Source organism: Elephantulus edwardii, unplaced genomic scaffold, assembly GCF_000299155.1.
Source record: "Elephantulus edwardii isolate Elephantulus edwardi_28Jun2011 unplaced genomic scaffold, EleEdw1.0 scaffold00444, whole genome shotgun sequence".
In the NCBI taxonomy this organism is placed as follows: domain Eukaryota; kingdom Metazoa; phylum Chordata; class Mammalia; order Macroscelidea; family Macroscelididae; genus Elephantulus; species Elephantulus edwardii.
The window spans coordinates 100,261-121,765 of record NW_006400194.1 but is presented as its reverse complement, the minus strand read 5'-3'; the positions used below and the strand labels follow the sequence as shown (position 1 = coordinate 121,765).

At 38.4% G+C, this 21,505-nt stretch overlaps 1 protein-coding gene across 1 annotated transcript in view; it reads left to right on the top strand.

Annotated features, from left to right (window-relative positions):
- Nucleotides 1–16,780: 16,780 nt before the first annotated feature.
- The window catches only part of CSGALNACT2 (chondroitin sulfate N-acetylgalactosaminyltransferase 2), a 95,811-nt gene continuing 91,086 nt past the window's right edge, over nt 16,781–21,505 (top strand). Inside the window, exons 1-2 of the mRNA XM_006902738.1 lie at nt 16,781–17,708; nt 20,547–20,763. Of these exons, the coding sequence (XP_006902800.1) occupies nt 17,048–17,708; nt 20,547–20,763 (878 nt within the window). The 5' untranslated portion in view covers nt 16,781–17,047. The remainder of the gene's footprint in view (nt 17,709–20,546; nt 20,764–21,505) is intronic.

The window sequence follows — 21,505 nt, the reverse complement described above, 5'->3', positions numbered from 1 at the left end:
CATATATTTGAATGATAGTGGTATTCACTGGATTTCCTTGTATGCATATGGATATTATCCTGTCGCTCACCACATTGTATTTCAGAATGAACCTAGAAATGACTTTTTAAATTATGAAACCAACCCCATTTTTTATCAACTTTTCATCCCCTGCGTAGCAAATCATATGATCATCTGATTCAAAATGTCCCTTGCCAAGCCATCTCATTTCGCCAATAACTAGTATGTCAATATTAATGCATTCCATTTCTTTCTTAACAATGTCCAATTTTCCTACATTCATGCTTCTCACATTCCATATTCCTATCATAGTTTGGGTAGAATGTTGAATGATCCAGGAAGTATCAAAAGAAGATGGAAGGAGTACACAGAATCACTGTATCACAAGGAATTGGCTGACAGAGAGGAATTTCATGAAATAACATATGAGCAAGAGCCTATGGTGATGAAGGAGGAAGTTCAAGTTGCTCTGAAGGAATTGGCAAAAAAGAAGACTCCAGGAATTGACAGCATACCAATTGATTTATTTCAACAAACAGATGCTGCCCTGGATGTGCTCACTAAGTTGTGCTAGGAAATCTGGAGGACAGCCAGCTGGCCAGCTGACTGGGAGATTGATATATGTTCCCCATTCCAAAGAAAGGTGACCCAACAGAGTGTGGAAATTATTGAACAACATCATTGATATCACATGCAAGTAAGATTCTGCTGAAAATTATCCAAAAACGTTTGGAACAATATTTCAACAGAGAACTGCCAGATGTGCAGGCTGGATTTAGAAGAAGTCGTTGTACTAGGGATATTAGAGCTAATGTTAGATGGATCTTGGCAGAAAGCAGAGACTACCAGAAGAACATCTATCTGTGCTTCATTGACTATGCAAAGGCTTTGACTGTGTAGGTCACAACAAGCTTTGGCTGTCTCTGAGAAGAATGGGAATCCCGGAACCTTTGATTGTGCTAATGTAAAACCTATACTTGGACCAAGAGGCAGTCATCAGAACAGAGCAGGGAGACACTGGATGGTTAAAAATCAAGAAAGGGGTCCATCAGGGATGTATTTTGTCTCCATACCTTTTCAATTTCTATGCAGAACAGATCATCCGAGACACTGGGCTGTACGAGGGGGAATGTGGCATCAAGATTGGTGGAAGAATTATCAACAACCTGCGTTATGCAGATGACACAAACCTGCTTGCTGAAACTGAGAAGGAACTGAAGCGCTTACTGCAGAAAGTCAAGGACTGCAGTCTTCAATATGGATTGAAGCTCAATATCAAGAAAACAAATATTCTTGCCATTGGGCCAATTGGCAGCATCAATATGGATAGTGAAGAGATTGAGAGAGTAAACAGTTTTAGTTTATTTGGCTCCACAGTCAACATTCTTGGTAAAAGCAGCCAGGAAATCAGGAGATGAATTGTATTGGGAAAGTCAGCTATGAGGGACCTCTCAAGAGTACTGAAGAGCAACGATGTCAGGCTGGAGACTAAAGTGCACCTGATTCAGGCTATAGTCTTTGCAATTACGTGCTATGCATCGGAGAGCTGGACAGTGAATAAGGATGATAGAAAGAGAATTGATGCTTTGGAGCTGTGGTGCTGGAGAAGAGTGTTGAATATATCATGGACTGCTAGGAGAACAAACAGGTTTGTCCTATAGAGGGTGAAGCCAGAATGCTCCTTGGAGTCAAGGATTCTGATGCTTCATCTGACATACTTTGGGCATCTTTCAAGGAGGGACTGGTCCTTGGAGAGGAACATCATGTTTGGCAGAGTGGAGAGGCGGCAAAGGAGAAGAAGACCTTGGATGAGATGAATTGATTCTGTGACTGGAATGGTGGAAATAAGTGCATTTGGGATAGCTAGGTTGGCACAGGATAGAACGGCATTTAGAGTTCTTGTACATAGGGTCGCTATGATTCGCAAGCAACTCAATGGCACATAACAACAACAACAACAACAAGAACAGTTCCCAGATAGAGAACTGCCAGAAGTTCAAGCTGGATTTAGAAGACACAGTCGCACTAGGGATTTCACTGCTGATTTCAGAAGGATTCTTGCTGAAAGCAAGGAATACCAGAAGAATATATGTGCCTTATTGACTATGCAAAGGCATTTAACTGTGCGGATCATAACAAATTATGAGTAACATTGAGAATAATGGGAATTCCAGAACACTTCGTTGTGCTCATGCAAAACTTAAATGCAGAGGTTGCTGTGTGAACAGAACAAGATCACTGTGTGGTTTAAAATTAAGAAAGATGTGCATCAAAACTGTATGTTCTCTCTACACCTATTTAATCTGTATGCCGAGTAAATTATCTGAGGGAAAGTACAACATCAAGATCAGAGAAAGACTCACCAATAACCTACATTATGCAGATGATACAACCTTGCTTGCTAAAAGTAGGACTTGAAGCACTTGCTGCAGAAGACTGAAGAACATGGCCTGCAGACTGAATCTCAAGGTCAAGAAAAAAAATTCTCACCACTGGCACAATAGGCAACATTATGATAGATGGAGAAAAGATTGAAATGGTCAATGACTTTATTTCACTTGAATCCACAATCATTTCCCTTGGTCTCAGCAGTAAGGAGATCAGGAGACCTATTGCACTGTGAAAGTCTGCAGTCAGGGAGCAATGATGTCAGTTTGAGATTATAGTACCTCTGATTCAGGCCATGGTCTTTTCAGTCACTTGCTATGCATCTGAGAGCTGGAGAATGACTTAAGGATGACAGAAGAAGAATTGATGCCATTGAACCATAGAATTGGGAAGAGTACTGAATCTCGTGGACTGTCAAAACAACAAAGAGCTATGTCTTGGTGGAAAGGTTAGCAATAGTGCTCCTTGGAGGCAAAAGGGATAAAGCTTACTCTCACATACTTTGGGCACATTGTTAGAAAAGGCAACCTGGGAGAGTGACATCATGCCCAGAAAAGTTGAGAGTTGGCCAAAGAGAGGAAGACCATCAAACGATGAATTGACACAGTGACTGCAGCAACGGACTCAAATATGTCAAGGATTGTGATGATGGCACAAGCTAGAACAAGGTCCAGATCTGTTGTTCATAGAGTTGCACTTGACTCAACAGCACCTAACAACCACCACCACCACCTGTGTTTTATCATTGTTTCTCTTATGATTAACAGTATTTTAACACAAAACAGCAAAAAGAAAAAAAGAATGGCTTAGTTGGCAAACAAATGGAAATAACTTTCAAACAGAGGCCCCAAACTGAGAATAAACAGCCCAAGAAGTCAGTGCAAAAAGAGTAGAGTCCAAACTTTGTGCTAATTTAACCACATCATCCTCGTCATGACCAATTGCTAACAAGGCAGAAGAGCCCCTTTAGGTACTTTTAGGTACCTAGTAGTTGGAAGCTGGGGTCTTCAGTGATGGAACAAAGTACACAAACTATGCCGAGACCTCTACGAAAACTAGAAAAAAACACTAACCAAAGGTTCAGCACCATCTTATTACGAATTTGGTGGTCAACCCATTTGCTCAAGAGTTGTGGCGCTGTGGGCGGGGCTGTGGGTAGGATGAAGGGCGGGGCGTAGGCGGGCTGAGAGCGCCTGGGATGTGGGCGTATAAACAGAACGTGGGCGGACGGGCACGCCTGAAGGTGGGAGGTGTGTGGACAGGCGTTGTGGGCGGGGCGAGGGCGGAAAGTGGACGGGTGGGGCGTACCTGGCGGGGTTGGAGGGGTTGTCGACAGGGATCCTGGGCAGGGATGTGGGCGGGGAGAGAGCTGGCAGGGCGTGCCTCGGGGGCGGGGGGAATGGGTCAAGTCGACCGGCTTTGGGGGCGGACGAGGGAGGGGGGAGCGAGCCGGGGCTTGTGGGCGGGGCGTGGACCTGCCTCGGGGTGGGGGCGCGCACATAGGCGTTGTGGGCACGCGCCGTTCCTGCAGCCCTGTTTCCTCGCGCGCCGGAAGTCCAAGTTGTCAGCTCTGCGGCGCTGGGGAAGGCTGGCTGACCGCGGGTGTGGCGCTGGCGTCCGATGGGTGTTCCTGGAGGCCTGGAGAGGGCAGGCGTGGTGGCTGCGGTGCCCTACAGCCGATGAGCGTGGTGAGTACTGGCCAGCGCGGCCCTCTCTCAGCCTTGTCCCCCGCAGCTCCCGTAGGCGGTTGTCCCCTGGACAGCATGAAACCGTGGCCAGAGGCTGCTCATTCTGTCCCAGTGAGGTCATCTCACGGAGACCTCTCCGAAATCAGCTCAGGCTTCAGGGAACCGACACGGGTTTGGGGAGAAACTTGAGTTTTCGTTTGAGGATGGTGGTTTGTGTGTTAGTTGTTTTTGTTTTGTTTCGTCTTTTCATTTAAAAAAAAATCAGCTCATCACTACCACCTTCGCTTCTCTGCTCCATGGATAAATTTAAGGGAGCTGTTACCTCTTTATTGCTTTTATAAAAGATCGTTTTCTTGTGGAATCTTTAGAGTTTTCTGTGTAAAATATCACGTCATCTATAAATATAATTTTACATTTTCCTTTCTCAGTTGGATACATTTCCCCCTCCTCCTTGCCTTAAAGGGAGCTGAGATGGCATAGTAGATAAGGAGTTGACTTTATCAACTCAAAGGCAAGCAATTCTAATCCACCAGTTGCTCCTTGGAGAAAAATGAGCAGTCTCCTCCCTTGAGATTTACAGCATCTGAAAATGTTAGGGAAGGTCAGATAGCAATAGGTTCCTCTTAACAGCAATGACTTTGTCTTTCTCAGTAGGATATGTTGTAGTGTCTCCACTTGAATTTCTTATTAGGATTTTTGACTCTTGTTTTTTTCTTTTGTTAGTATAGATAGTGTTTTGTCTATCTCAATTGATCTTAAAACAAAGCAACCCACAGTTTTGGTTTTGTGGATCCTATTATGCTGGGGTTTGGGTAATTTATTTATTTGTGTTCCGGTCTTTATTCTAAATATTGGTGCTTTTGGTCATCTTTTGCTTTTCCTTTTCAATTTGTTCTAGTTATCCAATTTTAAAAAATCTTCTTTGTAAACGTATATGTTTATTTCTCTGACTTTCCTTCTGAGTACTGCTATTGCTGTGCCCCAGTGGTTTGCTATATGTCTTTTCATTTGCATCTGGTTTTAAGTAATTTTGCTTTTGATTTTGTCTATGGCCCTTAAAAAAGTAGGTTTTTTTAAAAAGTTGTATGTTATTTAAGTTACTTGTAATTATTATTCTATTTTCCTGTTGTCAATATCCAGCATCTTTATTGTTTTGACCTCAAACATATTCTTAAGATAATTTTTAAATTTAGGTTGGATAGAATCATAGTCTTATTTTGGTTCTTGTGAACTTCCTTTTCTTCAGTTTCAATTTAAACTTGCACATGTGTAATTGATGGTCTCTTCCACAGCTGGCATCTGGCCTAGTTTTGACTGCCGACATTCAGCTTCTCCAACAATTTTTTACATAGGTGTAGTTTGACTCCTGTGAAGTCCATGTGTTTGTATTTTTTAAAACACAAATACAGTTCTCATTTGTGTTGGTGTTGTTTTTTTTTTTTGGTTTGGTTTTGTGTGTGTGTGTTTAATGGTATAATTACCTCAAGAATAAGTTTGAACACTAATTATCAAAGACTAGATGAATTGTGGGATGACATCAAGGATATCATCCGTGAAGAAAGCAAAACATCCTTACAAAGACAGGGGAGAAAGAAAAGATGAAAATGGATGTCAGACAAGACTGAAAATTGCGCTAGAGCATCAAGAAGGCAAAAACAAGGGGAAAAAATGCTAAAGTAAAAAAGATGAACAAAATATTTCAAAGAGCAGCTTGAGAACACAAAGTATTGTAATGAAATGTGCAAAGAGCTGGAGTCAAAATGAAAAGGAAAGAACTCCTTTGGGATTTCTCCAGCTGAAAAAACTGATGACAAATTCAAACTCAATTTGCAATACTAAAGGATACTATGGGCAAAATCTTGAATGATCCAGGAAGCATCAAAAGAAGATGGAAGGAATACAGAGTCACTACCCAAAAGAATTGGCTAACACAGACCGTTTCAGGAAGTAGTATACAATCAAGAACCAGTGGTAATGAAGAAGTTCAGGCCACACTGAAGACATTAGCAAATAAGCCCCAGAAGTTAGTGGAATACTGACTGACATGTTTCAGTAAATAGAAGCAGCTCTGTTCCAGGACGTTTGGAAGACAGCTACTTGGCCAACTGACTGATTATTCTATTTGCTTTAATCTCATGTCTTTGCCCCATAACATTTGCATCTTTGTCTTAAAATAATTGTTGAGCCAATGCAGGCGATTCTAATCCACCACTGCTCCATGGGAGAAAGAGGGACATTCTACCCCTGTGAAAACACACAGGAGGGTCCCCTGTGAGTCAATTCTGACTTAATGGAAATGTGTGAAGTTTTTGTTGAGTTGTATAGAGCTAATGATCAAGAGCATTTCTTTACCATCAACAAACGTTGGCCAGATTAATGTCTTCTTTGAGGAAGTATCTTCAAATGTTCTCAGCCTATTTTGTAATTGTTCTGTTTTTTTCTTATAGATAATGGAGGTTTCTATACATCTTAGAGAGGCGTCCCTTACCAGACAGTTCATGGCCACATGTTCCCCCCCAATTTGTAAGTTCTTTTTGTATTTTTCTTATTTAATTTTTTCTTTAATTTTGTTTTCTTTTGTATTTAATTTTAAGAGGTTCCAATCATCTGTTTTTTTCCTCTGATAATTGATGGTCTTTATAGTTTTAGATTTGATTCCTAGATCCTTGCTCCATTTTTAGTTTCCTTTGGTATATAGTGTGGATCTTGTTTCTTTTTTCTACAATTAGTTATCTTGTTTTGCCAACACTGTTATTACTTCTTTGCTTAATGAATTTAAACTCTTGGTAAAAAATCAGTTTACCACAGGGGGATGGATTTTATTTCTGGATTCTCAGTTTAACTCCATAATATCTGTAGCTGTCTCTGTACCAATACTTAATTGTTTTGATTACTGTGGAAATGTAGTAATTTTTAAAAAAAAATACTTTTAAAAACTTTTCTTTTTTAAAATTTTGAAAATCTTTAATTTTTTTTTAAAAAATATTTCTTATTGTTGCACACTTTCTTCATCCTCTCCCTTCCCTCTTCCCCAGCCCACCCTGCAATGCACCCCCTTTTCCAGATTGTGGTCATACATATAATGCCTAATCATCTATTCCTTTTGAACAGTTCTTCCCCTCATCTCTTCCATTGCAGTATTGATTATCTACCCACTCTTTTCCTATTCTTTTCTGTACTTTCCCCATATAAGTACTATTTTATAACAGCAGTGTTATTCAGTATTTGTCCTTTTGTGATTAAGATATCTTACGTAATATAATGTATTCTCCAAGACAGACCTATTTGTTTTCCTAGCAGTCCATGATATGTTCAACATTCTTCTCCAGCACCACAACTCAAAGGCATTGATCCTTCTTCTATCATCTTTAGTTATTGTTCAGTTCTCGGGTGCATAGCAAGTAATTGTAAAGACTATGGACTGCATCAGGCACTCCTTACTCTCCAGACTGACATTGTTGCTCTTAAGTACTCTAGAGAGGTCCCAGACAGCAGACTCTCCCAATGCACTTTGTTGATTTTCTGACTGCTGGTGCCAAGAGTGTTGCTAAAATTATCAACAATCTCAGCCTCTTCTCTGTTCAACATGAAGCTGCTAATTGGCTTAGTGGTGAGAATCTTTGTTTTCTTCATGTTGAGCTTCAATCCATATTGAAGTCTACAGTCCTTGACCTTCTTCAGCAAATGCCTCATGTCCTCTTCAGCTATCTACATAACCCAGGCTGTTCAAAAATCTTCCTCCAATCCCAATGCCACATTCCTCTACATAAAATCCAACTTCCCAAATGATCTGTTCTGCATATGGAGATAGCATGCATCCGTGATGCACACCTTTGCTGATCCTAAACCTTGTAATATTTCCCTCTTCTATCTGATTACTGCTTTCTGGTCCAAGCGTAGGTTTTACATGAGCACAAATAAATGTTTTGGGATCCCTATTCTTTTCAAGTTTAGCCACAATTTGTTGTTATCCACACAGTCAAGTTCCTTTGCATAGTCAGTGTCCTGGAGAGGGTGAAACCAGGCTGCTCCCTGAAGGCAAGGATTTTGAGGCTTTGTCTCACATACTTTGGACATATGGTCAGGAAGGACAAGTCCTTGGAGAGGGATATGGTGCTTGGAAGGGTGGAGGGACAGTACAGGAAAGGAAGACCCAGGATGAGATGCATTGACCCAGTGACTGGTGAAATGGGATTGGGTCTATGGGAGATGATGAGATTGGCTCAGGATAGAGCAGGTATCTGAGATAATGTACATAGGGTTTCTATGAGTCGTAGGTGACTTGACGGCACATAACAACAACAGTACTCTAGGCTCCCCCATGTTGTATAATGTTTTATGAATTCGTTGTTTTTTACTGCTGCATAATATTCTATTGTGTGAATGTACCATAGTGTTTCTATCCATTTTTTTTTTTGTTCATGGGCACTTGGGTTGCTTCCATCTCTTTGCTGTTGTGAATAATGCAGCAGTAAACATAGGTGTGCATACATTTGTTTGAGTCTTGGTTTTGGTTTCTTTAGGATATATTCTCAATAGTGGAATTGCTGGGGCAAATGGTATTTCTAATTCCAACTTTTTGAGAAAGCACCAGACTGCTTTTCATTGTGGCTGTACCATTTTACATTCCCATCAGCAGTGAATAAGAGTTCGAATCTCTCCACAAATTTGTTGTTTGCTGCCCTGTTGAACTTTGCTGTTGTTGCTGGGGGGAATTGTAATAGATTTTGAGATCAGGAAATGTAAGACCTCCTGTGTTGCTTTTATTCTTCCGTGGAACTTTACTTATTAGGAATCTTTTTTCCTTCCCTTATAAAGTTGTTGATTACTTATATTGCATATCTTTGGAAATATTGACAAGAACTGGATCAAGATTGCATGATATCTGTAGATTGCTTTTGATAGTATTGTCATTTTCATGATGTTAAATCTTCCAATCTGTTAGCATGGTATTTTTCCAATTATGTAAGTCTGGCTTTTGGTAGCCTAGTTTTTTATAGTTTCCTTTGTGTAACTCTTTCATAGCTCTGGCTTGATTTATTTTTAAATATTTAACTTTTGGGTGGCTATTACTTTATTTTCCTTTTCAGAGTTCTCTTTGCTACTGTAATCTGACTGATTTTTGTTATGTTTTATCTTACCACTTTAGATTCAGTAATTAAGATTTTCTATATAGAGAATCATGTCGTTTACAAATAGAGATAGTTTAAGAATCCCTGCTAATTTGGATGCCTTTTATGTCTTGTGTTATTTTTCTGGCTAGGACTTCCAATGCAATATTGAATAGGAGTGATGATAAAGAACAACTAACTCATCAGGTGCCATTTGCAGGGGAAATGCCTTCAGTCTCTCTCTATTGAGAGTATTGTTGCTGTTGGATTTGTAAATACGTTTTCAGTTATGGTGAGGGATTTCCCTTCTGTTCCTTTTGTTGGGCTTTTTTTTTTTTTCGGTCAGTAAAGGTGTTTCAACTTTTTCAGTTGCCTTTTCTGCATCAGTTGAGGTGACCATGTGGTTCTTTTCCTTTCTATTAGTGTGTGGCAGAGATTGTTTTTCTAATGTTGAACTAACTTTGCATATCTGATGTGAATCCCACTTGGTCATGATGAATGATATTTGTATTTGATATTAAATTCTATTTGCTAGAATTTTGTAGAGAATATGTGTACCTATGTTTATAAGGGACATTGGTCTAATATTTTCTTTTAGTGGTTTCTTTGTCTTGGCTTTGATATCAGAATTATGCTTACTTCATAGAATGAGTTTCGGAGCATTCCGTATTTTTCTTTGTTCTGGAATTTTTGGAGGAGAATTGATATCAGATCTTCTCTAAAGGTTTGGTAAAACTTACTGGTGAGGCCATCTGGACCAGGATTTGTTTGGGTGTTTTGTTGTTTTTTCTTGTGGGGAGGTGTTTTTTTAATCACTTGTTCAATTTCTTGTTTTGTCATAGGTCTGTTCAGATTTTCTGCCTTTGTCTATGTTAGTTTTATATAGGTTGTAAATTTCTAAAAAATTGTCCATTTACTGTAAGTTTTCAAATTTTTCAGCATATTTAATTTTATTTGTTTCAGATGGTTCTGTTGTGCCATCATCTATTGCATTTCTTTGTATTTTCGTCATCTCCTTTTGTTAGAATTGTCAGGGGGTCGTATATTTTATTGATTCTTTTTAAAAACAGTATGTCTAGTTTTTTAATTTTTTTTTATTAAACTAGTTTATTTACAAAATTCTAATACATTGTTTTCCAGAACAGATTCTTCCAAGTTTTGTAGATGCTAGTTTCCTTTTTTTATTGGTTTCATTTGTTGCAAGGCTTTGCTTGCTGTTCTTTTGCTAATTGTTGGAGAGCCTGGGCTAAAGTGTTGTTTTGGGTTCTTTTTTGGGGGATGGATGGGGTGCATGCTTATTTGCTATAAATTGTCCACAGAGTTCTGCTTTTGCTGTGTTCACAAACATTTTGATATGTTGTGTTTTCAATCTCATTTGTTTCAAGAAATTTTTGAAGTTCTCTTTTTATTTCTTCTGTTACCCAATAGTTTATAAACATGGTGTTACTCATTTTGCATGTACTTTCCCCTCCTTGCTCATCTTGTTGATTTCTAACTTTACAGTATTTTATAATCCAATAGGTCTGATTTGTGTTTAATGGTTTGTTTTGGGGTTTTGGGTTTGTTTGTTTTTTAATTTGAGGTTTTATATTCTTGTGAGCCAGTATTTTTCAAGATTTTTACACTATACCCCACTTAGAAATACATTTGTGTATATGTATAGATATCATGCATTTTAATATACTCATGCATCAAGATAGATTGATACAGTGACAGCAGTGGGCACAATGAGATTGGCACAAGGTAGGGCAGGGTTCAGATCTGTTGTTCATAGGATCACTATGAGCCTTACTCAGCTCGACAGCACCTAAGAACCGAATTTATCTGATCTATGTTCAGACAACAGCTTTTTGGTCTAAGTACAGGTTTCACATGAGCATTAACTGTTCTGGAATTCTCATTCTTCTCAATGTTAGCCATAATTTGTTATAATCCACAGTCAAATGCCTTTGTATAGTCATAAACACAAATAGATATCCTTCTGGTATTCTCTGCTTTCAGCCAAGGGACATCAGAAATAATAACCCTGGTGCCATGGTCTCCTCTAAATCCAGCTTTAATTTTTGGCATCTCTTTGTCAATGTGCTATTCCAGCCATTTTTGAAAAATCTTCAGCATTCTGTTAGATCACCTTTTTTTGGGAATGGGAACAAAATGGGTCTCTTCCTGTCAGTTGGCCAGGTAGCTGTCTTCCAAATTTCTTGGCATAGACTGGAGCACATGTAGGGCTGCATCTGTTTGTTGAAACACTTCAATTGGTATTTCATCAATTCTGGGGCCTCATTTTTGTAAATGCCTTCGGTGCAGTTTGAACATCTTCCTTCATCTATGTTCGTTCTTGATTATATGCTAATTCATGTAATGGCTCCATATCAGCCAGTTCATTTTGATACAGTTACTTTGTCCTCTCCCTTTTCTTTTGATACTTCCTATTTCATCCAAGATATTACCCATAGTGTCCTTCAGTATTGCAACTTGAGGCTTGAGTTTGTTTCTCAGTTCTTTTAACTAGAGAATACTGAGCAGATTCTTCCTTTTTTACTTTCTAACGTACACCAGAAGAGGTGCTGTTGTGTCTGAGATGAGGAAGCCAGCCACCTTCCCCAGCACTGGGCCTGCACTGGGCACCAACCTTGAGGAACCCCACTACCAGAGGGAGGTGGCTGGCTTCCTCAGTGCCAGTACCTGGTGCAGGCTCTGTATGCTTAGCAAATAATTCAAGATGCTGGACTCTATGTAGAAGAATGTGGCATCAGAATTGGAGGAAGACCCATCAACAGCCTGTTAATACAGATGATAAAACATGACTTGCTGAAAGTGAAGAGGATTTGAAACACTTGCAGGAGATCAAAGACTATAGCCTTCAATATGGATTACACCTCAACATCAGGAAAGAAAAAAAAATCCTTACCACTGGACCAATAGGCAACATCATGATAGATGGAAAAAAGATTGACATTGTCAACAATTTCTTTTTCTTGCATCTATAATCAACACCCTTGGCACCAGGAGTCAAAAGACATTGGGTAAATCTGCTGTTAAGGACCTCTCCAAGGTGTTAAAGAGCAATGATGTCACTTTAAAGACTAATGTACACCAGATTTCAAGCCATGATCTTTTCAATTACTTGTTATACATCTGAAAGTTGGACTATGACTAAGAATGAAAGAAGAATCAGGTGTGGTATTGGAGAAGAATACTGAATATCCCTCTGATTACCAAAAGAAGAAACACATATCTTGGAGAAAATGCAACGAGGGCTCTCCTTGAAGCAAGGATGGTAAAACTTCATCTCATATATTTTGGTTGTTAGGAGGGGTTGGTCCTTGGAAAAGGACGTCATGCTTAGAAAGGTGGAGGATTAGCCAAAGAAAGGAAAACTTTCAACAAAATGGATTGACACTGTAACAGTGGGCTCAAGTATATCAGATGATGAGTATGGCCCAGAATCAGGCAAGATTCAGATCAATGTATCATAGTCCACAGGACCACAACCGGCAACAACAGTGTATCTGTTTATCCATAGCTCTGGTGGCCTAATGGTAAAGAGAGTCACTGACAGACCAAAGGCACCCCTACATGCTCTATGGGAGAGAGATAGGCAGTCTATTCCTGTGTAATTTACAACCTCTGGAAACTCATTGCAAGGTCAGCTATGAATCATTTCTGACTGGAGGACACAACAGCAGCAACATTATAAACAAACAAACAAACTTGCTGCTGTGGTTTGTTGTGTGTGACAAAGTTGTTCCCAAATCAGCAACCCTATTTGATGAGTTGAACTGCTTTGCATGCTTTCCTAGCCTAAAATCTTTGGGAAGGCACCTTAGTGGCACATTAGTTGTGCGCTCAACTGCTGACCATAATGTCTGTGGTTTAAACTCTCCAGATGCTCCATGGGAGAAAGATCTAAAGAATATAGCCTAGGAGACACTATGGGGCAGTTTTGGAAGGTCAACTTTTCCCTCAAGGAGGGCCTGGGGTATCCAGACTGCCACATTTCAGTAGTGAAGCACTTAAGCACAGTTCAAACCAACAGAATGAGAGAAAGAATTCATTAAACAGTTCGCTATTGTTGTTGTTATGTGCCCTTGAGTCAAGTATGACTCATAGTGACCCTGTGAACAACAGATCTGAACCCTGTCCTTCCTGTGCCATTGTAGCAGTCACTGTGTCAATCCATATTACTGAGAGTCTTTCTCTTTCATAACACTACACCTTTCTAAGCATTGCTAGTGATTCATTAATGAATTAAATCTCTCTGTTTAAAAATCATTGTCTATATGATCAGAAAGGAATGCTCTGATGGTGTATTGACAGTAGGGAATTGCACTGCCAGTCCAAAGGCATGCAGTTCAACTCCACCAGTTGTTCTGTGGGAGTTAGATGGGCCGTCTTCCCTATGCAATTTGCTGCATCTGAAATCCCATTGGAGGGTCAACTGTGGGACTATTACAACTTCACAGTACACAACAGCATATAAAAAAAAAATAAGGTACCATATAAATAGTCAGATCCGACTCAGTGGAACACAACAACAACCATATAAATAGAAGGGAGTAGAACTTACCTGCTATCAGTCTTGTCAAATTTCATTCAAAATCATTTGAGTACAGAATATAGTTAGATCTATGTTCTTCTTGTTGGGTACTGTCAAGTCAGAACCAACCCAAAGCTGACCCTCCTTTGGGTTTTCAGAGGCAGTTAATTGCATCAGGAGAGATTGCCCATCCTTCACCTGCAGAGCTGCTGGTGCATTCAAATGGCATGTCTTTGAGTTTACAGCACAGTTTCTTACCAATTGGCCACCAAAGCTCATGGAAGATTATTTCTCTTTATTAATTTATATAAGATATTATCTGTTTTACTTTTCCTCCTCTAATAATGCTGTTATTGTTATATGCCGTCGAGTCACTTATGACTCATAGCAACGCTATGCACAACAGCTCTGAACCCTGATCTATCCTGAGCCAACATTATTGTCTCTGACACACATACCCCCATTATCTGAGTCAAATCCATCTCATCAAGGGTCTTCCTCTCTTGCACAGTCCTTCCATCTTTCCAAGCTTGATGTCCCTCTCCAAGGTCTGGTCCCTCCTTGAAATATGCCTAGAGTATATCAGATGGAGCTTCATAATGCTTGCCTCAAAGGAGCAGCCCAATTTCAGTATGAACTTGTTTGTTCTGCTAGCCGTCCATGGTATTTTCAGTACTCTTTTCCAGCACCCACAGCTCAAAGGCATTAATTCTCCTTCTGTTATCCCTAGTCATTGTCCAGCTTTCTGATGCATAACAAGTAATTGTGAAGACCATGGCCGGATCAGGTGCATCTTACTGACATTGTTGCTCTTTAGTACAGAGAACTGCCAGATGTGAAGTCTGGGTTTAGAAGAGGCTGTGAGGGGAGCTCTGGTGGCCTAGTGGCAAGGAGCTGCAACTACAATCCCAGAGGCACACGGTTTGAATCCACCAGATGCTCTGCCGGGAAAAGGAGGGAAAATCTCCTCCTGTACCAGTCAGATCTGATTTGACGGTACACTCACACAAAAATAATAAAATAAAAAAAAAAAACAAAAAGAAGAGGCTGTGGTACTCGCTATATCATAACTAATGTTAGATGGATCTTGGCTAAAAGCAGAGAGTATCAGAGAAATATCTGTGACTGTGTGGATCACAACAAACTGGCTAACTGAGAAGAATAGGAATCCCGGAACACTTGTGCTTATGCGAAATTTACCGTTGGACCAGAAGGCAGTCATCAAAACAAAGCAAAGAAATGCTGCATGTTTCAAAATCGGGAAGAATGTACACCAGGGATGCGTCCTATCTCCATATCTTTTCAATCTATGTGGAACATCATAAGGGATGCTGGGCTCTATGAGGAGAAATGTGGTATCAGGATTGGAGGAAGACTCATCAACAGCCTACATTATGCAGATGATACAATCTTGCTTTCCAAAACTGAAGAAGGCCTGAGGCATTTTCTACAGAAGGTCAAGGACTGCAGCCTTCAATAAGGATTGAAGCTCATTGTCAAGAAAACAGAGATTCTCACCGCTGGGCCCATTAGTAGTATCCTGATAGATGTGAAGAGACTGAGATTGTTAACAGCTTCAGTTTTCTTGGCTCCACAATTGACACTTGTGATACTATCAGCCAGGAAATCAAAAGGTGAATTTCATTGGACAACTCTGCTGTCAGGGACCTCTCTAGAGGACTGAAGAGCAATGATGTCAGTCTCCTCTAATATAGGGCTAATAAAAACACGTAAAGAGGTGCATCCAAGTTTTGTCTTTTAAGTAACAAAATTCTAGTGTCTTATGGTAAGAATTTTAGTTTTGAATTGTGGTAAAATCCTGCAACTAATATGCTGGCTTTACATTATGATTCTTAATTAGGTAATATAATATTTAAGCAGAATTTTCCCCCTACGGTTTTTAAAAATAAAAATTTACTGTTGTTATTATTATTTATTTATTATGTTATTTATCATTATAATAAAAGACTCTAGTGGTAAATGAAAATTTTTAAGATACTTGCGTGTCATTTAGCTACTAAAACTATAACTAAGGCTAATAAAGTCTAGTTTGTGGTTTATTAACCATAGGAAAGGAGTCTCCATGGCACAGTGGGTCAAGTGCTCAGCAGCCAACAAAAAAGTCAGTGTTTCAAAACCAGCAGCTGCTCCACAAAAGATAGATGATAGATGTGACAGTGTGATAGTCTAAAAGATAATAGCCCTGGGAACTTTCTTGTGAAGTTCTTGACTGTCTGCTGTGGAGCTGATTCCACTTCATAGCAACCCTATACAACAAAGTACAGCTGTCCATAGATTGTCCTAGGCTGTAATAACTAGGAATACAGATGATAGTAAGTTTAAGATGTTTGAATCCAGCATGAATCTCATACAGATGTGTTAAATCATTCATTATTATTTCTTTATATAAACTCCCAACCTCCTCAGACTTAGAGAATATTGCTGTGCGGTATAGTGGAAACAACTTGTGTGAGCTACTGCTCACATAAGCTAGTGTAGGACTTCAGATATAATATTTTAAAATTCATGTGCTTTCCAGATGTCTATGACCTTTTGAAAGTGTTTTATTTTCCCCCTTTACTTAATTTTAAGACCTCTTAGATTAACTGAGTGAGCTATAGGAAATATGAAGTAAAATAGTTGATTGGAATAATAGTTTCTAGAAACTCAGTTGCCAAGTTGGCATATGCTGTAGTTAAGAAATTGCACATGAATCACAATGTTGTGTTAATAAAAAGTTATAAGGAATATAGGTTTCAGATTGAAGGATAATTGGAGAATAGAAGATCCTATGTCACACAGACTATGATAAATATAATTTTAGCATTTGTTTGATTCAGGAGTTCATGAATATATAGAGAAGCTAATTAAAAATATTTCACATAATATTTTTTGTTTTGTTAGATATTTTTTACTATTTTCTCCTATTTGCTAGTCTCATGATATTCTGTTCTCACATAGCTCAGTTTACTAAAGCTGTTAGCAATCTGATATACTTAAGGATACACAGTATTGATTGATTTTAATCTGTCTCTTTTAGGTAAGTCATCACCATGTAGTGGATTTTGTCTGATTCTATAGATCACGTTGCCTTATTTTGGATATTATGGTAACAATACAGGAAGTATGTGTACTTTTCATTTCTGCAAGTAGTCAAGTGATACTGCTGAAGAAAGAAATTCTCAAGAAAGGAAACAATTACACAGCTACCTTGGTACCTTTTATGGAAATTTGGATTTTGTTTTTAAGTTTTGGTAACCATTTTCTAAAAAGGAACAAGTAAAGAACTTATCTCATTAAGCAAATAGACATTAATAAGAATGCCTCGGAGAGGATTGATTCTTCAGACCCGAACCCATTGGTTGCTGTTGGGTCTGGCTTTGCTCTGCAGTTTGGTATTATTTATGTACCTTCTGGAATGTGCCCCCCAGACTGATGGAAATGCATCTCTTCCAGGTGTCAATGGGGAGAATTTTGGTAAAGAGTATTATCAAGCCCTCCTGCAGGAACAAGAAGAACATTATCAAACAAGGGCAACCAGTCTGAAACGCCAGATTGCCCAGTTGAAACAGGAATTACAGGAAATGAGTGAGAGGATGAGATCATTGCAAGAGAGAAAGAATGGAGGAATGAATGGCTTAGGCTACCAAGGCAACAAAGAACAAACATCTAGTGATCTCTTAGAGTTTCTTCATTCCCAAATTGACAAAGCTGAGGTTAGCACAGGAGCCAAACTTCCAAGTGAATATGGGGTCATTCCCTTTGAAAGTTTTACCTTAATGAAAGTATTTCAGTTGGAAATGGGCCTCACTCGCCATCCGGAGGAAAAGCCGGTTAGAAAAGACAAACGAGATGAATTGGTAGAGGTTATTGAAGCTGGGTTGGAGGTCATTAATAATCCTAATGAAGATGATGAACAGGAAGATGAGGATAGTCCCCTTGAAGAGAAGCTGATATTTAATGAAAATGACTTCGTAGAAGGTAACGTAAGATATTTCTTAGTTTCTGGTTCTCCTATTGTGATATAATGCTATATTGTATGAGAAATATGCCAGTTATTATCCATAATCTAAAACATTTACATTTTTACTGTGTCAGTAATTTGAAAGACACTGGCTGCTGACTGAAAAGTCCTGGTTCAGACTCACCAACAAGCTCTCTATGGGAGAGAGATGTAGCCATCTGCTGTGTAGGTTGCAACAGTAAGGGACAATCCCACACTGTCCTGTAGGGTCACTGTGAGTATATGTGGCCTTCTGCTCCTGTGCAGTTTGCAGCTCTGAAGATCTAGGGAACAATACCCCACTGCCCTGTAGGTCACTGTGTTTGGATTTGGCTGCCTACTTCTGTGCATTTTGCAGCACCAGAAACCCAAGGGCACAATCCCACACGGTCCTGTAGGTAGAGCCACTGTGTTTAGATGTGGTTGTCTGCTCCTGTGGTTTGAAGCACTTAGAAACGCTAAGGAACAATCCCCACACTGTGTTGGCAGAAAGGATTTGGTTTTTGGTTTAATTTTGTATCTTTATGATCACTGAGATTGAATTAGACTCTTGGGGGCTATAAAATATGTACTTAATGCTCCCCTCATCATCTTGATGGTCTGTTTCTTATGTTCTTAAAAACTTATAAACTAGGGCTCAAAAATTGAAAACCAGTTAAAAAGTTGTTACTGGAAAGAAAAATCTAAATAAATAGTGGCTATTCTTCATCTTGGAAGAAGTCATACATAAATTTGAACAGCATACCGTGCTTTCTCCTCAATGAGATGGATCAGTTAGTGATTGGGATAATGGGAATAGGTGTTTCAGAGACAGTGAGGTTGGCACAGGATAGAGCAGGGGTTTAGGGCTCTTATACATAGGGTCACTGTGATTTGCAAGTGACTCAGTGGCACGTAAAAACAACATCCATGTTTTCCCACATCTAATGTGCTATGCAATAAATATGCATAACCCTTCTAATGCTTTAGAGTGATGCATAGTTTGCAAAGAGCTGTATAATGTGCACATTGTTGTGTCAGAACTGACCTAAAGCTGACCCTCTGGCAGGTTTTCAGAGGCCGTTAATCTCAAGGGAGGGGATGGGGATTGCCCATCCATCTCCATTATTTGCATAAAAATAGGTAGTAGGAAATACCATTATATCCAGTGTAAATATAGGAAGTACATTGTCCCGTGTTAAGATAGAGTTTAAAATCAAAGATAACTAGAGATACTCACCCATCTTCATCTTAACATTCCATGCTAGATATTCATTGCAGACTTAAAACCATTTTGAGTATGTCTTTTTAAAAATTACCTTTGCCTGACACTATAAAAAGTACATTTGATTTTTCTTGGCCTTGAGTCCTCATGAATGCCACTTACTATACATATGTTTAGGTCTTTGAGGTCATCTGGAAGGACATTGTATTTTCCTGTGGCATTCCAACTCTCTTGTCCTTTGGCCATCTCTTTTTCTCTGATGTCACATTCTGCCATTTTTGATTAGTTGTTTCTCTAGAAACTTTTAATATTTCTTTAGGCTTAGTTTTTAACCTTTGACTGTGTAGTTTATGGCACAATTGATTGCTTCAGAGGAATTAAGATAACTAAATCTCATACATATGTGTTAAAGCATTCATCATTTCTTTATATAAACTCCCAACCTTCTCAGACTTAGTGAATGTTGCTGTGCAGTATAGTGGAAACAACTGTGTGATCTACTGCTCACGTAATTTAGGTCTTCCAGTTACCTCTGTACAGCAATGCACAGACCAGTGCTATACCACTTTGAGATATAATAATCATATATAATATAGCATATATGATATGGTAATATGTATACACAACAATGATAACAATGATAATGATATAGTGTATTATTTTCATAGTAGTACTGCATTTAATATCGTCATTGTATTATTACTGTTTATTTTTTTGTCTCTCTCATTTGGCTGACCCTGCTTCAAAACCAGGACTACATTTATAGTTATATATATATATATCATCCATGATTAGCACGACACTTGATTTTTTCATTGAATTGAACCAAGTATTAAGCATTTTGATTCTTAAATCTGTAATTTAATATTGCTAGAAAGAATTTCTTTACAGTTGTGAAATACTTTGTGTTAATAGTTTTATTATGAGAAAAGCCACTGCCGTCCACACATAATAATCCTCCATTGGGTCTCTGAGGCTGTAGCCTTAATAAGAGGAGATTTCCCATCCCTTTTCTCATTGTGGTTGATGACTTCAAGCTGCCAGCATTTTGGTTAATACATTAAACATTAAACCACTACGGCTCCTTACATCATATGCAAAAAGGAATTTTCAGTGTAGACGAAATTTGTATACAAACCAATGTAAAATTAAATAAATAAAGCTTGAAAATGAAAAAAGTAAAACAAAAGGAACTCTCATTTGGAGCATTTTTGAGAGACTATATCTGTATTTTTAAAAGGGACCTTGCTGGCATTGTGCTTTCCATGTTGTACCACTAGCCTAAAGGTTAACGGTTTGAATCCACCAGCTGCTTCCTGGGAGAACGATGGAACGTCTCCTCTCATTAGATTTATAGCCTGGAAATCCAATGGAGAGTTACCAGGAGTCAAAATTGACTTGATGTCATTGTGCTTGTTTTTGTTTCATTTTGTTTTGTTTTAAAGAAGTAGTTGTAACAGGCTGTATAGGGGTGATACCTGTTTTTACAAGAAGATAAAAAACAATCCTACAGATTTTGTTTTGTTTTGTTTGTAACTAAGTAAAATCAGTATTCCCATTGAATTGATTCATTCTCACATGAAAACGTTCTTGTCCCTAACTTTGCTTTTAGGTTACTATCGCACCGAGAGAGAGAAGGGCACACAGTATGAACTCTTTTTTAAGAAAGCAGACCTGATGGAATATAAACACGTGACCCTCTTCCGCCCTTTTGGACCTCTCATGAAAGTAAAGACTGAGGTGATCGACATTACTAGATCCATTATTAATATTATTGTGCCACTTGCTGAAAGAACTGAGACATTTGCACAGTTTATGCAGAACTTCAGGTAATGCTCAGGGCTTAATGATTTGGTTAAACCCTGCCAACTCACATTATATGCAGCTTTCCTTATCTTTACTTTTAATTATGGAATAATTTTATAGACATTAAAGAGATTATTTTTTATGTGATCTTTTATCCTAAAGCATGTGTAGTTTATTTTGTTGACAGTTTGAACTAGGAAGTAAATGCAGGGTACGTGCTATTTATTTTTTATTATTTTATTTTTTATTTTTACTAAATTTGGTAGCCTTTATTATTATGTGTGAATTCATTTTAAGATAAACAAGACTAAAAAATTAACTTTATAGAGGCATCAATTACATATAATAAAATGCACCTATTTTTAGACCTACAGATCCTATGACTTTACATAAATGTTGGTACTCATGTAATCATTGTTCCAGTCAAGATATAGAACATTTTTATATTCCAGGAAATTCTCCATAGAACAAGTTGAATTTTAAAATGAAAAGAAATTTTAGAAATAAAAATTTTCAACTGAAAATGAGGAAAAGTTAACATTTTTTTGAGATGACTTCCTTTTTGTCTCTAAATTTAGATCTTTTAAAACATGCAAGTGTTAATAAGATTAACTATCAGAAATGATTCCTTTTTTATTTTAACAATTGTAATGTTTTAAATACAAGCTAGATAAAATTTGATTTGTAGGTATTCTAGATTAATGTGCTAATTTTAATTCTTTATAACTCTAGTCTTTATTTTCATAACAACATTGTTGGATTTAA